Here is a 17,426-nt window from a genome sequence, read left to right as displayed (position 1 = left end):
GAAATACTCTGAGTTAAGGACATCACAAGAGTTAAGGTTGACCATATATATCATTCTCGCCTGTCAACTGAATTTAGAGCCTGATCCCCATGTTAGGTGGAGCTATTGTATTTGCTGTAGGTGTTTTGAAGTCAGATAGACTCAGGTTCAAATCTTGACTCTATCACTTACTGGCTATGTGGTAACAAGTCTCTTGACGTTAATTTCTGTTTTGTATAGAGATCTTAATAATCATCTCACAAGATATTTATAAGGATTAAATAAGATATGTCTGTCACTTATTACCTGTGACATCAACAAGTAATTTTACTGGTGTCAGTTCCTCTGGGCCCTCATTTTTTTATCTCTAAATTAGAGATAATAGTATTACCTACCTACGTTACTGTAAAGAATTATAGTGCTTAGTATAGCTCTAAGCACTTAAGAAGTTGTAGCTGTTACTTAAGCTTTTAGTCAGCCACAAGGTTGCCAAAGTCAGAAAATCTGATGGTCCTCAGGTAGATGGATGCCCTCAGAATTCTGCAACAGGCTGGACACAGAACCCAGGAGGTGTCTGCAGTGGGTGGGGAGGGCAGTGGGAAGAATTCCCATCCCTTCCCGGAATCGGAGGCATCAGTGTGTTCATTTCCTTTCGTTCCTTCACATGGACTGAGAAGGGGAGGGCAGTGCACACACCTGGCTTCCCAGGCTTTGCGTGCATCTTACAATTTAAATACTTTTCAGGATTGTATTGGGCTTAGCCAGCAGCCAGCCGCAGGGTATGTGCTGAAGCAGGTAGTAAGAGGTCACAGGTCAGCCCGCTGTTTTCAGAGGGCTCACGTGTCCGGAGTGAGCGAGTCCCACAGAGGAGTTGGGGTGTGACTGCATTTCTGCAGTTGATCTTGTCTGCTTGACCTTATATTAACTGTTATCAATACTGAGTCTTCCAGTTTACAAAAAAAAAAATTAGACATCTCATTGCATATTTGTTATGTTTCTATGTTTAATAGACTGTGTGGAGGAGACATAAAGCCAGGAAACATTTACGTGAAGTGAAAGCTGCCTGCAAGATTCAAGCCTGGTACAGGTGTTGGAAAGCGCGTAAAGAGTATCTGGCTGTGTTAAGAGCTGTTAGAATCATTCAGGGTTGCTTCTGTACCAAACTGCAGAGAAGACGGTAAATGTGTCAGCTGCGTGGGCGAGAATGTGTGTGTGTGGGGGGGAGGGTGCGTGCACACACGCATGTGCCGTAACCAAGTCTGTGTGTCAAGTAATACTGCTTGTTGGGTTTTTTTTAAATAGTTGCTATGCTTAATTTGTATGGTTTGCTGGTGTTTTCTGCAACAATGTAACAAAATTATCTCTGAAACTGTCTTGTTTTTTGAGATACAGCCTTGATGGTATAATCCAGGAGAAAATATTAAACTTGATTAACTCAGGTTCATAAGGAGAAAGGTAGGGGCTGAGGATGGGAAGTTAATAAAATGATCAGTAAGTCTTGTTTTACTTGTTAGTGCACGGGTCCATTTTGTTTGTTGATTTAGCTACTGGCAACATTTGTTTTCTTATGCTTTTTTTTTTCTTTGTATTAACCCCTGTACTCTTTATCCTTAATGACGAAGACCTAATTACCAACTTATCTATGTTACTCGTGTTTCCCTATTCCTAGTTCATTTCTTTTAAACACATTTTTCAGAAGCTCTTACCAGATAGTCTATATTATTATTTTATTTCATAGTGTAAGAATTTTTTCTTCAGTTCCCAGAATTGATGAGCTATTATATCAGTGATGGTTTTAAAGATCGTTTTAGGAGAGGACACTAGTGTTACAAGCGTTTCTTGATCAATTCCATGGGCAGAGTCAGGGCTTAACAAACAAAAATATAATTACTGCTCTCAGCTATTAAGGACCAGTATCCAGTTTTTCCCATTGATATTCAGCCTCACTTTCTAGGAAAGGTGGCGACATGGCATAGGTTAATCTCTCTCCCTTTTCCACAGGACCGTGAATGGATGAAGGAGCCTGCCGATTTTCAGTTGTTCTCACTGCTATGTTGACGCCTAAAGTTTAATCTCTAGCCCTCACATTTAAAATTTTTCTCCAGTTCTGTTTACAGAATATTCCTTTTTAAATCTTTTGATGATGGCATCTTTCCTTTCAAACAAGTGTTTGTTTCTCATTTGCCTGATGCCGCTCCACCCTCCCAGGCTGTCTTCTCAGCCACACCTGTCTGCTCAAAGACTCGCTCATAGTGTGGACTCAGACTTTATTCTCTACCATTTTTTCTACCACCTCCCCTTTATCTAGGCTTTGTCTAGATCTGGCTAATCCTACTTTCTTCTCATCCCGTTCAGAATTTTTTGTCATTCTAGAACTTAATATTTCTTGTCCACTGAAATGTTGCCAATTGTAAAACTTCTTTTGCATTGTTACCCTGTGTGTGTGTGTGTGTGTGTTTGTAAAGTTCTGATTGCTAGAACCTAAGTATGAATTATCCTTTTCTACTTTTTTTTAATTCTCTCATTGCCTTTCTTATACTTTCTTTCTCCTCTAGTATTTATAGGGGGCGGGCAATGAATACTTACTAAATGAGTTAATTTGAAATTGCTTTCCAATAATCACTTTTTAGGTTTTTGAACGTGAGAGCATCAACAATCATCATTCAGAGAAAATGGAGAGCTGTACTTTCTGGAAGAACAGCTCATGAGCAATTCTTAATGACAAAAGTAGGTGTTAAAAAAACAGTTCATATGTAAAGAACTACTTTAAAAAACAGAAAACAAAACATGATTTAAAGATCTAACTATACATTTGCTTTAAACACATCATTGCAGTCAATTAAAAATTATATTCACTCATAAAAATACTATTTGTATTTTTGTTTGTGTATCTGTTTTTTTTTTGTTTTTGTTTTTTGTGGTACGCGGGCTTCTCACTGCTGTGGCCTCCCCCGTTGCGGAGCACAGGCTCCGGATGCGCAGGCTCAGCGGCCATGGCGCACGGGCCCAGCCGCTCCGCGGCATGTGGGATCCTCCCAAACCGGGGCACGAACCCGCGTCCCCTGCATCGGCAGGCGGACTCTCAACCACTGCGCCACCAGGGAAGCCCCGTGTATCTGTTTTTATAACGTATTCTCAAACCCAAGTTTGAAGTGATTTATTTGAAGAAACTCATAATAGATGTAGCGTATCCTGTCTGTATGAGTCAACACATACTCCTTAAGCCACATTTGGTAATCTATTTAAAATATTTAACACTGGTTCTAGAACAATGGTGGTACCTATGGTCTTTTATTAAAGAAATCAAAATTAAAATTTTACTTGTAAATTTTGATGTTCATATTCACTATGTATGATTATATACACACTATTATTATTACACCTTCTATTATATATTTACTAACTAATCGGATCCTCATGATAACTCTGTGAGGTAGCTATTACCAGCATTCCCATTTTACGGATGAGTAAACTGAGGTCTGGAGAGATAAAGGGATTTGCTCAAGGTCACTCAGCTAGTAGGTGGGGGTGGTGTATGTTGTAAAACAAACCTAGTTTTCATTTCAATCCAGATACTTTATGTGTCTTGGAATTTGATTGTCAGGATGTTCTAGAATTGAGGACTCTAAGATATGCTGGGAGTACACTGGTTCTCGAAGAAGCAGACAGCTTCCCTCACAGCTGCTTATAATACCCATTCTGTTCTCTAGAGTGTAGCTAGCTTTTGTATTAAATGCATTTGTCCTGTAGTAATACTAGTCCTTTGCTCATTCACAATGAAAAGTATCAAGAGGAAGGGAGGGAAAAAGCACCAGGTATCTATGGTCCCTGGTTTGCACCTTCATAAAAACTTCATTTTCAGCTGTAGCCCTCTGTGGGTTTCAAAATCTCTGAAATATGACATTCTTAAACTAAAAATGTAAAAAAAAAATCATAATTATACTATCTTATTTTTCTTTGAGAAATTCCAGAACCTCCAGTGGGTTGAATTATTATTTCTATCTATTAATGTCACTTGCAAATTTTTCTTTATAGAGACATCAAGCTGCTTGTTTGATCCAAGCAAATTTCAGAGCATATAAAGGAAGGCAGGTCTTTCTCCAGCAGAAATCAGCTGCTTTGACCATACAAAGATACATACGAGCCAGGAAGGCTGGGAAGTGTGAAAGGATAAAATATGTTGAATTAAAAAAATCTACAGTTGTTCTACAAGCACTGGTGCGTGGTTGGTTAGTAAGAAAAAGGGTAAGTATTTTTAAGTAGGATATCTCAGTCTTATGAAGTGGAAATACCTGATGTTAAATTGTGTTAAGAAATTTGAGATTTTGGAGAATAATTTCAGAACTGATATAACCATTAACTAGAATGTATTCAGCTTCTGAAGAGCCCCATGTAACAAGATCAACTGGTTGCCATAGATTTTTGTTCTATGATCCTATTTCCCATAGATGCTCACCAAAAATGCAAAATAACTTTTCTCATGTAATAAATCTTAACAAAGGAACTGAAGTGTGAGGAGGGCTCCACACGTGAAGTTTTTTTTTTTTAAGTTTCTATCATCTTTATTGGAGTATAATTGCTTTACAGTGGTGCGTTAGTTTCTGCTTTGTAACAAAGTGAATGGGCTATATGTATTCATATAGCCCCATATCCCCTCCCTCTTGCATCTCCCTCCCACCCTCCCCATCCCACCCCTCTAGGTGGTCGCAAAGCACCGAGCTGATCTCCCTGTGCTATGCGGCTGCTTCCCACTAGCTATCTGTTTTACATATGGTAGTGTATATATGTCCATGCCTCTCTCTCACTGCGTCCCATCTTCCCCTGCCCCATCCCCACACGTGAAGGAGGTCGTTATTCAAGTCACCTTTTGCTACAACCAAGCAACTCTCTCAGGGGTTGTAGGACCATTCCTTTGATAACTTCCACACCTTCAGCAGGAGAGAATCCTCCCTAGGGAATTCTTGACGTTCTGGGCATCCAGTACATGAAGCAGTGGTAAACAGAAAATAATTAAATTAAAGGAGAAATCTTTTGTGTTTTGTTCACTGAGTATAAATTGAAACTCTAAAGGCTAAAGGCCCTTCCCTGGAGGGAGCTTCTGCTGCAGAAGTCTTGTGCTGGATGTGGCGAGACCACTGCTGGAGAAGTCGGATCAAATGTTTGCCCGATTTAACATCACCATCTTCAAAGGTTCTGCTTGGAGCTCTCTAACCCTTTCTCGGTTTACTATTCCTAGACTTCTCCCATTATAATTAGTACCTTCAAAGCCTTATCTAGCTGCCCTTGGGTAGTCTAGTTACATTCTTGAGTGAAGTGCCCCCAATATAATTGTGCTTTCTACACCCTCAGTTAGGGGTTACACAATTGCAAGTACTGTATAGTAAAGGAGTATAATTACTTCAGGTTACAATGTAGATAATTTTAATAGTTACAAGTTAGTTTACTGTTGCCAATTTATATAATTTGGTATTAAGGATATACAAAAATAAACATTGGTTGATTGTCTTAAGAGTCATCTATTTGGTTGTTAATCTTTTTCTCTCCTTTAGATTTTAGAACAGAGAGCCAAAATGAGGCTTCTTCGCTTCACAGCAGCTGCCTTTTGTCACCTGTCTGCTCTTAGAATTCAAAGAGCGTACAGACTTCACAGGGCTCTGAAGAATGCTAATAATAAACAGGTTAACTCAGCCATCTGTATTCAGGTTAGCTTTTCCTTCGCAGTAAAACTATGACATAATTTTTGTTTGAAACTTTTTAATATTTCATAAACAATTTCCAAATACCCCTGCTAAAGTTATATAGTATTTAGCTTTTGCCATGTAGCCATTAGGGTGGTTGGCTGGCTTAGAGGTAAGTTGCGTTTTATGGCTCAGGACTAAGGCTGTGGGTTATCCTCTGGTGCGTTGTACCCATTCACCCCCCATGTAGCGACACCCAGGACACCTGTCTCTCTCTCAACCTCCTTGCCAACCCGTGACATTAAAGACTTTGTGATTTTGTCATTTTGATGAATGGCAAATTATATCTCATATTTGGTTTGGATTTCCTATGATTGCTAGCAATTCTAAAAAATCTTTCCTCTGTGTTGGTTATTCAAATTCTTATCTGTGTATGGTATGCTTTTTAAATTTTTTTTTCCACATACTTTGCTCATTTTTCTGTTGAGTGTTTTATTTTTCTTAATGATTATAGGAGTTCTTTATGTATGCTGGATGAGAATCCTGTTTGTACAGTATATGTGAATATACTTACATATAAAATATTGAGTAAAAAAATTGAAGAATAATATACAGCTTGATAAGATTTATATCAATTATGAAATGAGGAATATGTTGTGCAGGGTTAAATTGTCAGACACACACACACACATACACACATACACTTACACCCACTGTGGCCTGGAATTTTCTGCACCAACTAGAGTGGAATTGTAATGCCACTGGGGAGGGTTGAAAGATATTTCAATAAATGTTCTATTTATTTCATTAAGAAACCTGAAGTAAAAAAACTATTCATATGTTTTAAACAGAGATGGTTTCGAGCAAGATTACAGCATAAGAGGTTTCTTCAGAAACATAGCTTCATAAAAATTCAGAATGAAGATCAAGAACACATGAGCCAGCAAAATAGGGCTGCATCAGTAATACAGAAAGCCATATGCCGTTTTCTCCTCCGTAAAAAGCAGGAAAAAATTAATAATAGAATCACTAAAATTCAGGTAACTGAAAATATTATGATTTTAGTTCAAGACTTTGGTTTGCAATTCATCTACATGATATATAACATTTTATTGAATTTTATTTTTATTTATTTATTTTATTTCTTAGCTGCACCTCACTGCTTGCGGGATCTTAGTTCCCCAACCAGGGATTGAACCCGGGCCACGGCAGTGAAAGTGCCGAGTCCTAACCACTGGACCGCCAGGGAATCCCCAATATCTAACATTTTAAAAAGCACAGTCATGCTCATTTTAAAAAGCTGAGATTGGCCAATAGAATAATTCATATACACTATGCTACCATAATTTCATTGTTAAGCCCTTTATTTTCACATTCCATAGAGGAAGTTGATGATTGAAAGATGCAAATGTATTTTTGCCTTTTGAATAGATTTAGCCATCTTTGGCCAGTGAATGATGCTTTAACTTATATACAGGAATATTATATGTATTTCTTCCTAGAAAAATTGCTTTTGCTATTTACTAGAACCTGAATTGAAGTTGTAGTTGCAAAGTTGCAAAGATCACATCATATAATTTTACTGAAAACAGTTACTTTGTGGAAGTAGATGTATATGTTAAGTCCACAACATCAGAGGTTGTAATCTTAAAGTTACTGGTTTGTCTCTTTAAGGCGTTATGGAGAGGATATTCTTGGAGGAAGAAAAATGATTGTACAAAAATTAAAGCCATTCGACAGAGACTTCAGTGTGTTAACAGGGAGATTCGAGAAGAAAACAAGCTCTACCACAGAACCGCACTAGCCCTGCACTATCTCCTGACATACAAGTACCTTTCCGCTATTCTTGAGGCTCTAAAGCACCTGGGTTAGTTTGTTTTAACAATATCTTGTATAAGGTTAGAAATGCGTTTTTACCCTTGAGTCGTACAAAGAATAGAATAATATGATACTGATTTTGTTGCTGTGAATGTATCTCTTTTTTTTTCTCCCCCTTTCAGACGTAGTTACTAGACTGTCTTCACTTTGCTGTGAGAATATGGCCCAGAGTGGAGCAATTTCTAAACTATTTGTCTTGATCCGAAGCTGTAACCGTAGTGTCCCTTGTATGGAGGTCATCGGATATGCTGTGCAGGTCTTGCTTAACGTCGCCAAGGTAGTTTCCGTCTTGATAATGAAGAGTTCCTTGGTCAAGAAACCTCCCCCAGCAAGTTAGGTTTATGCTTGCTCATCACTAGAGCTCAGATCTCCAAGTTAAAGTTCATTTACTATGTGCCAGAGTCTTCGGGGGGGAATGTTTACTCTGTTAACATAACTATACATAGAAACTATAATTTTTTATGATTTATTTCTCCTGTTTTTATAATATTAATAACAGCAAGTTAGAGTTAGTTAAGGCCTTCCTAACTATGTGCTAGTGCTTTTCATGCATCATTTAATTTAGTCCTCCCATTCATCCTCTAAGGTGGTTCTTATGGTATTATCCTTCCCATTTTGTAGTGAAGAGATAATCGTCTTTACAGGAGGTAAGGTCCTCGCCCGACGACCAGCGTGGGGTCAGTGGTGGAGCGTTCATGTCCGTCTCCCTCCAGAGCTGACAGCCTGTACACTGCACTGTATCAGAATAGCAGAACTTCTTCTAATCACGTCTGGCTTCCTTTTTGGTTGGTGTTTCTAAAGTACTGGGTTGGCCAAAATGTGCCTTCGGTTTTTAAGTGAAAATAAAAGACACATTTTTCATTTTCACTAAGAACTTTATCGAACAACGTATTCACCCTTTTGTTCCAGTACCTTCTGCCATTTTTCGGGCAACTTCATTATTCCATCTTCCCAAAACTTTTTATCTTTTTGAGCAAAGGACTGTTCCAGGTGCCTTTTACAGTCTTCCAGGGAATTGAAATTTTTTCCATTAACAGAATTTTGTAAAGACCAAAATAAATGGAAATCCGAAGGTGCAATGTCTGGTGAACACGGCGGATGAATCAGAACTTCCCAGCCAAACTCTGACAGTTTTTGCCTGGTCATCAAAGAAACATGTGGTCTTGCGTTATCTTCATGCAAGATTATGTGTTTTCCGTTGACTAATTCTAGATGCTTTTCGTCGAGTGCTGCTTTCAGTTGGTCTAATTGGGAGCAGTACTTCTTGGAATTAATCGTTTGGTTTTCTGGAAGGACCTCATAATAAAGGACTCCCTTCCAATCCCACCCTATACACAACATCACCTTCCCTGGATGAAGACTGGCCTTTGGTGTGGTTGGTGGTGGTTCATTTCACTTGCCCCACGATCTCTTCCATTCCACATTATTGTACTGTATCCACTTTTCATCACCGGTCACAGTTTGTTTTAAAAATGGAACGTTTTCATTACATTTAAGTAGAGAATTGCATGCGGAAATAGGGTCAAGAAGGTTTTCTTCGCTTAACTTAATGTGGACCTAAACATCAAAACGATTCACATAACCAAGCTGGTGCAAATGATTTTCAGTGCTTGATTTGGATATTTTGAGTATGTCGGCTATCTCCTGTGTGGTATAATGTTGATTGTTCTCAATTAATGTCTCGATTTGATCGCTATCAACTTCAACTGGTCTACCCAACTGTGGAGCATCATCCAGCAAGAAATCTCCAACATGAAACTTCACAAACTACTTTTGACACGTCTCATCAGTCACAGCACCTTCTCCATGCACTGCACAAATCTTTTTTTGCATTTCGGTTACATTTTTACCTTTCTTGAAATAATAAAGCAGAATATGCTGAAAATGTTGCTTTTTTTCTTCCATCTTCAATATTAAAATAACTACGCAAAAATTCATCAATTTTGATTAGTCTTTTTTTAAATGCACACTGATATGACAGCTGCCATATACAATCTAACAAAATTGTTTTGAATGAAGTTAAAGACAACTAATGCTACTAGATCCATCTTACGGAAAAAACCGAACGAACCTTTTGGCCAGCCCAGTATCTGTGTTTATTATAATTTGTAACTTGGTTCTGTTCTCTTCCAGTATGAGAAAACGACTTCAGCAGTTTACGATGTAGAAAACTGTGTAGATACACTGCTGGAGCTTCTGCAAATGTACCAAGAAAAGCCCGGTGACAAAGTTGCAGACAAGAGTAGAAGCATTTTCACAAAAACTTGCTGTTTGTTAGCTGTTTTACTGAAGAGGACAAATCGAGCTTCTGTAAGTATTCATCAGTTTTTTTCCTTTGAGGTTATTTTTACATGTTCTTAAGTCCAAGACTTTTAAGCAGTTATTACAACTTAAATAGGGCTTCGCATGTTTTCACACCTGCTTTTTGTGCTGATGTGAGTTGTTTCTTATATGTCAGAGAAGCTGAATCCTAGAAGTAGAATTTATCACAGCTCTAGTAGTAACCAGCTCCCATGTACTTGAGAGAAGCAACAGCTGTCCCAGCAAGGTAGAAATCCAGATGTGCACGACTCCTCATCCCCCTGCTGTGACACAAATACATGACAAGCGTTTCTCCGGTGAGGCCTCTGAGTATCCTCTCCAGGAGTTACAGTCAGCAGGGGTGACTGCAGGCCATGATAGGACTGTGGCCTTTATCCTGAGAACAGTGGGAAACCACTGAAGGATTTTAAGCAAGGAGATACGTTCCAGTTTAAGTTTTAACATCACTTTGGCTGCTGGTCGAAGAATGGATTTGGGAGAGCATGTGGGTATAGGGAGACCATTAAGGAAAGAGGCAAGTGTAGACACACGGTGGTCTGGGCAAGAGACTGTACTTGACCTGGGGTCACATCAGGCAGAGGTAAGTGGATAACGCTGGAAACTTTAAGAAGGTAAAATTCACAGGACTTGGTAACCATGTATAATAGGTAATTGACTTTAATGTTTGCTTTTTTATGTATTGTGGAGTTAAGTGTACAATTTTTGAATATTTGCCTTCTTCATAATTGTCTTATAAATTCATAATTTAAACCAATCTAACTGCTGAACTTGGAGAGCTCGGCTTTTTATTGTTAAAAGCTTGTAATTTACTGCATAGTGTTTGTATACTGTGATTGATTTTGCTAGCATAGAAGGGATACAGAATTCTTATCAGTTTAATAAATGCACATTTTCTTTTGTAGGATGTTCGAAGTAGGTCCAAAGTTGTTGACCGTATTTATAGTCTCTACAAACTTACAGCTCATAAACATAAAGTGAATACTGAAAGAATCCTTTGTGAACAAAAGAAGAAATCTTCTATGAGCCTTTCCTTTATTCCAGAAACACCTGTAAGAACCAGAATGGTTTCAAGGTGAGCAGTAAATGTGCCCTGTAGTTTTGTGTCACCATTCATTCATTCGTTCATTCATCCACTTAGCAAACATTTATTGAGCACCTACTATGAGCAAGAGACTGTGTTTGACAATGGAGAAACAGCATGTGAACAAGAAGAAAATCTTTGGTAAATCTAAAGGAGACGATCTCAGCAGTTAATGAAGTAATAACACTGCAGCTATGAGTATTTAGTAGTTATTGGGTAAATTCCTGGTACTAACAAGGTATGTGCTAAGGCTGATAATTAGCTCTGAATAAGCTTTGCCATATCATTTTTTCCCCTCCATGTAGGAGAAGCTGCACTACTGGGGAGCTGACGAAGGTCTCTGGTGGCCAAAACATCAACCTCCAACTCCTCGCATAATCACCCCGATGCCTGAAATTTCTCCTCCTAGAGAAGTTCTTTTTGACCTTGTATTAGTTACCTAGAGCTGCTGTAACAGATTAGCACAAACTTAGTGGCCTTAAACACCAGTAACTTATTCTCTCACAGTTCTTGAAACTGGAAGTTTGAAATGAAGGTGTCAGCAGGGCCTCACCTGGTCTGAGGCTCTGGGGTGTAATCCTTCCCTGGCTCGTCCAGTTTCTGGCGGCTAAGTGTCCTTGGCTTGTTGCTGGATAGCTCTGTCCTACGCCTAAGTCTTCACAGGGCTTCTTCTCCCTCTCCCTCTCTGTGTCTCTTGTAAGGACATTCGTTGTTGCTCTCTGGTTCTGGGCAGAAGAAACAGTCTAGAGATATAAGTTAGGGAAATGGTCTAGAGATATAAATTAGATGCAGGAATCATTAGAACCCCTCCCTCTCTCTCCCTCTCTCTCCTTCCTTTCTATGACTGGACAGTTGTCTACTAGGTATAAATCCTGCACCACTGACAATGCACTATTTCTTGACCTGGGTTATACAGCAGTTAGCTTTATAATTACTCATAATTATAAACTGTATAATAGTTGTAAATTTGTTCTGTTCTTGCATGTTTTACAGTATAACATAAAAATAGTCTGCTTAAAATTTATTAATGGGAACTATTTCTACATACAGTTTTTATTTAAGGACTTGGCATATTATAATATGAATTATGTTGTAAAACTATTAACATATGAATGAGTAGATTCTTTTTTTTTTTCTCCCCTTTTGACACTGTCAGGGTTTTTTGAGGTAAAACTTCCAACAGTATAAATGTACCCTTTATTTAGGTATACAATTTAATGAGTTTTGACAAATGTATACAGTTGTGAAACCACTACCACTGAGATAAAATATTTCTGTCACCACAAAGTGCCCTTGTGCCCCCTTGCAGTCAGTTCTCTCCCATTAACCCCTAGATTCTGGAACCTGCTGATGCGAGTTCAGTACCTTTAGTTTTGCCTTTTCTGCTTTGTCCCATAAATGGAATCATACAGAGGTAGCTCTTTGTGACGGGACTCTTTTACTTAGCGTAATGCTCTTGAGGTTCATCCATGTCGATGCATGGCTTAGATTGCATCTCTTACTTCACAGAGTGCTGTTCCACGGTAGGGGTATATATACCCACTCTGACCACCCCCCCAATTAATAGATGTTCGGAGTTTTCACTGGAAAGAACAGGAAGCTGGAAATGCACATAGTGGTCGGGATTCATGTGAGGAAAACGGATGTGATGCCGTGTCCTCAGTGAAGAAGGAGATTGTAGACATTAGCTCAGGAGCAGAGGGGGGAGGGTGTGGAGGGGACATTTGGAAAGAAGAAAACAGTCATCTTGGGGAACGAGAAAGGAAGCAATTTTTAGGTAATTTCAATCCTTGGCATAAAATCAGCCAGCCTGGTTGTACAGGTTTTCTTTAGCAATGTCCAGCTGTGCAGGAATGGAGAAAGCAGATACCTGGATTCAACCTGGAATCCACATAGAGCTTTCCAGTTGCATTCAATAGGGAAGAGCAACAATAAGGTTAATGGCATTTGCAATGGAGATTATACTGAGGGACCCAAGCTAGACGGGAGGGAAAGGAGACCAGCACTGTGCTGGGTGACAGGCACATGCTGAGGTCCCCTGAAGTGGACACCACAGTGAGGGGCAGCTGTGAGCCATGGACGTATTAAGTCAAAGGGTGTGGATGAACCCCAAGGGGTGGTTCGGGCTGGAAGGCTCAGACTGAGCAGTTGGTGGCCGGGCACTTTCTGAGGGTGACAGGGGCTATCTTGTGATTGTGTGACGGGGGTTGTGCTGAGTGGACCCAAATGAAAGGGGGCGGAAACGGACAGGTGAGGGGTCGGCTCTTTAGCTACAAGGCTGCTGAAGTTCTGAGATGGGGCAGGAGTTGAGGGAAGACCAGGAACCAGGTTTACAGACAAAACCCTGGGGTTTGGTAGCTGAATAGCCTGAGCTCCAAAGGAGCCAGGATCATCCTTCAGGGAAGATGGAGAGAAATAGTCTAAAGTCGTAAACGGTGATAGCATGAAGCCTCCCACCCGCATGAGGGCCTGTGAGGGAGGTGATGCGTCCAGGAGGGACCACATTTCAGTTAAGACAAAGCGATGGATGTGAGTCTTCTAAGAGAGGAACTGGATTAATGCAAGGTTTTTATTCTTCTCACAGACTTAAACCGGATTGGGTGTTGAGAAGAGATAACTTGGAAGAAATCATGAATCCTCTGAAAGCTATTCAAATGGTGATGGACACTCTTGGCATTCCTTATTAGCAAAGGCAAACGTCTCAGTATGTACAGGAAAAGAAATAGGAAAGCTGATCACGCGTGTAGAAAGTGCTTTTGGCTTGCTTTGTACAACTTTTAAAATCTGACTTTGTATTAAAGTTAAAAAGAGATAAGTAACAAATAAACTTTTTATATTCTTTGTTTCTTTTATTTAATAGCTTTATGCGATAACAAATTAAGGTCATGACATGATTCCAACACTGTTATCTATGTCTGTCGTCTTAAAATATTATATTAGTTTGAATATAATCATTTTCCTAAAGGGAAAACATTAGCTTATTATTCCTGTTTTGTAGGTAAATTGAGGCATTTATCTAAAATAAATGTGGAAAATTTAAGATTCTGCCAACTCATGTAGAATTGAGGATAAAATAATCCCACAAACGCCATAGACAACACCCCTGTTTCCTGACTGATGGGACCATCAAGATGGGCAAATGAGCCCCTTTGGGGAAATTAGACAAGTTCAGCCTACCCCTTCATATATTAAAAACTCCCGACTTTGAACTGAGTGGGGCTGTAATTTGACCTGGGGAGAGCAAGGTATTGCTTGTAGTAGAAACTCATTGTCTAGTCACTGAGCACAGACCTGAAGATGATTCAAGTGTTGAAACATGACCTGTTATTTTCAGTAGCTTTGGGTCACTGTTACCAATACTGAACCAGTGTGATTCCAGAGCCACAGAAGGCTAATTCCAGTGGCTGTTTGCAATCTGATCGGGTTCCAAAGACTGTCTAGCTATGGGGGCCAGGACGGTTTTTAAGTGCTTGAAATAAATCAGTAGTAGCTAGAAATGGAGAGACCATTTAACTACTTAACTTTATTATTTTGTTGGAATGAGGATTAAACCTAGTCAGAGACTGTTGAGATTTGGTTAGAATAAAGACCATATTGACATATTAAAGAATATATTGAAAGTAACTAGAAATTTTTAGAATTTTTTTTTTCTTCCAAGGAAGTGTTTGGAGTTTGGAGAACTCTTGTTACTTAGAATTTGCCAAATACTATAGTTTTTGTTGACTCTCCCGAGTGGTTTTTCTCTTTCGCTTAACAGAATTTTAGTGTAAGCAGTTTATTTACTTGGTAAATTATACCACTAGGATATAATCAACCAACATAAAATGTTATTGGTGTTAATTTCCTCTAAGATGGTTATATCCAATTAGTATTTGCACAAGAAATATTTCTATGAAGTTATACATGAAAGGTGATTTCCAGATGTTCAAAGTTTTTCTATTGTTGGAACTCAGACTAAAAATTTTTATATTTTACATAATATTCTATTTTCATGTGAAGGATATTCCTCTTAAATGTATGTGATAAATCCATATCAGTATTCTAAGGCTTCCTGAACGCTGGAAGACGTGTGTGTGTGTGTGTGTGTGTGTGTGTGTGTGTGTGTGTTTGGAAGGAATGGTTGAGAGGTAATTAAGCCTTTTTCTTTAGAAGTTGCTGTTTCCTACAGAGAGATTACATTGTATTAAAGAAGGAATATAAATACGTTAACTCCAACCTAGTTCTGTGTTAGGTGAGTTTATTACTGGTGAAGTTACGTGAATTTTAAATTCACCTTCTTGTCTGTAATAAACCCAGATTTCCAGTAGATGTCATTATAACCATAGAGTGTCATTTTTAATTTAGTGGGTTTTTTTCGTTGTTTTGTTTTGGTTTTGGTTTTGGGGTTTTTGGCCATGTTGCAAGGCATGTGGGATCTTAGTTCACTTCCCAACCAGGGATGGAACCCATGCCCCCTGCGGTGGAAGTGCAGAGTCTTAACCACTGGACTGCCAGGAAAGTACCTAATTTAGTTTTAAATGTAAACATATATAAAGTTACATAGTTACGATTTTTGCAAAAAAAAAAAAATCCGTACTTTTACAACCTTGGAAAATTTTATCTATCCCTAATATAGCTTGTTACCCATACCATATTTTGGCTTAATGCTTGAGAGGAAGAAATTCACATTGTGCAATCTGTTATGCAAAATTGTTGAATTTTTCTCAATAGGTGATTTTTTTCCAGGTTTATTATCTTTATAACTTCTAACTTTTCATTGTAGCAATGAAAGCCTAGTACATTTAAAAATCTTTGTGGATTAAGAAAATACTGTCTTTTGGATTATTTTTTTGCTAGTAGCTAAGCTTGCTAACAGGCTTGCTTTTAATTTTAATATTGTTCAGTTGCCGCTGTTTCTTGGTATAAAGAAAGAGTGGTAAACTATTGCAGTTCTGCTTTTAACAAAGGAAGAATTCCAACGAAAATACCTTGCTTATAACCTCTTCACAGGAGGTAAGAGTAATGCAGATGAATATTTATTTACAATTTACATTTGAGGGCGTGTGTATTTGTGGGTGTGTGTAAAAATTTCCAATCTATGTAAAGGAAGAAGAAAATAGTCCAAAAACCTGCTTATTTCAATAAATGCTTATGGAGGGCTACATAAAGTAGTACATCTGCATCTTGCATAAATTATGGACCCTTTTTTTCTCCAATTTTACAGAAACCTTTTCAGAAACCAGTCTTAGAGAGTGGAGTTTTATTCTATGAATAATATTCCGTTATTACTGCAGATAACTTTTGTATTTGGAATAGTGATGGTTTATTTTGAATTATCTAAATGAGACCAAAATGAAACTTGATCTAAACTTTGCCCTTGCTTTGCCAAAGCATCATTAATTTTCATACCTGCTGAACACTGTTTGAGTATTTGGAACAGATTCTTCCTCTTATCAATAATTTTGATTGATCTTTATTGTGGTACATTCAAAGAATAGTCCAGTAACATTTATATTCACCTTAACAGTGTTATTAAAGATGTAAAGCTACTCAGTGTCTTCCTTCTATTGTTACTGTCTCTCTGAGGCTATCTGGGTTCCATGGCCACTTTCCTACAAGACCATTCAATTCCATGTATGTTCCTATCTGCTCTAAAATAAGCGCTGATGGGCTTCCCTGGTGGCGCAGTGGTTGAGAGTCCGCCTGCCAATGCAGGGGACACGGGTTTGTGCCCCAGTCCGGGAAGATCCCACATGCCGCGGAGCGGCTGGGCCCGTGAGCCATGGCCGCTGAGCCTGCGCGTCCGGAGCCTGTGCTCCGCAACGGGAGAGACCACAACAGTGAGAGGCCCGCGTACCGCAAAAAATATAAATAAATAAAAATAAATAAAATAAGCGCTGACCTACTGGACAGGCACAGCGATCTGCTTCGCTCACACCCAGTCAGCTTTCAAGTGAAAATCCAACCTGACTTGTAGCCTCGCTCTCAGCATGCAGGTGTTTGCTCCTCAACAACCTCCGTGAGTGTGTCTGGACCACATTCTTGTATTTGTATATCACATAATTTTGTCTTGTATCCTAGACATATTGAATGTTATATTGTGGAGGCTCTGGATTCTCTTCTAGTCCTCCAAAAAAAATGTTTTTTAACAACTTGGTTGGCTCAAGCTGCACACTGATTTTGGGGTGGCAGCTCAAATCTTATTTCAATTATTTTTTATTCTTATCTGAGTTACTTTGAATTTGCCCAATACATAGATATTCAAGAGTCATTTGGAGATTTATGTAGAATTTACACAAAAATTTGGGGCCCTCTTTTTTCTCTCACTAGTCTGATCTACCCGTCCGCCTCCTTTCTCAGTGGATGTGACTGCCCCACACCCGCTTCACTGGTACCTCTGGCTAGAATGCTGTGGGCTTTTTCTTTTAGTTCAAGGTTTAACTCCATTGCGAAAGTGTTGATTGCAGACCTCTCTCAGGCAGTAACCTGTCAAAATGGGTTACTGCCTG

At 38.9% G+C, this 17,426-nt stretch overlaps 1 protein-coding gene across 2 annotated transcripts in view; it reads left to right on the top strand.

Annotated features, from left to right (window-relative positions):
* The window catches only part of ASPM (assembly factor for spindle microtubules), a gene marked incomplete at its 5' end in the record, with an annotated part of 58,649 nt that extends 44,868 nt beyond the window's left edge, over positions 1-13,781 (top strand). For both annotated transcript variants that reach the window (XM_079698146.1, XM_079698145.1), the window contains 10 exons: positions 990-1,156; positions 2,610-2,706; positions 4,015-4,224; positions 5,529-5,681; positions 6,509-6,697; positions 7,332-7,524; positions 7,658-7,812; positions 9,669-9,845; positions 10,760-10,929; positions 13,523-13,781. In XM_079698146.1, the coding sequence (XP_079554272.1) occupies positions 990-1,156; positions 2,610-2,706; positions 4,015-4,224; positions 5,529-5,681; positions 6,509-6,697; positions 7,332-7,524; positions 7,658-7,812; positions 9,669-9,845; positions 10,760-10,929; positions 13,523-13,625 (1,614 nt within the window). In that variant the 3' untranslated portion in view covers positions 13,626-13,781. The remainder of the gene's footprint in view (positions 1-989; positions 1,157-2,609; positions 2,707-4,014; positions 4,225-5,528; positions 5,682-6,508; positions 6,698-7,331; positions 7,525-7,657; positions 7,813-9,668; positions 9,846-10,759; positions 10,930-13,522) is intronic.
* Between the last annotated feature and the right edge of the window lie 3,645 nt (positions 13,782-17,426).

This window comes from Hyperoodon ampullatus, assembly GCF_949752795.1.
Source record: "Hyperoodon ampullatus genome assembly, chromosome: 2".
Taxonomy (NCBI): domain Eukaryota; kingdom Metazoa; phylum Chordata; class Mammalia; order Artiodactyla; family Ziphiidae; genus Hyperoodon; species Hyperoodon ampullatus.
Note: the sequence above shows the minus strand (reverse complement) of the source record. Positions and strands in the feature narration are given on the sequence as shown.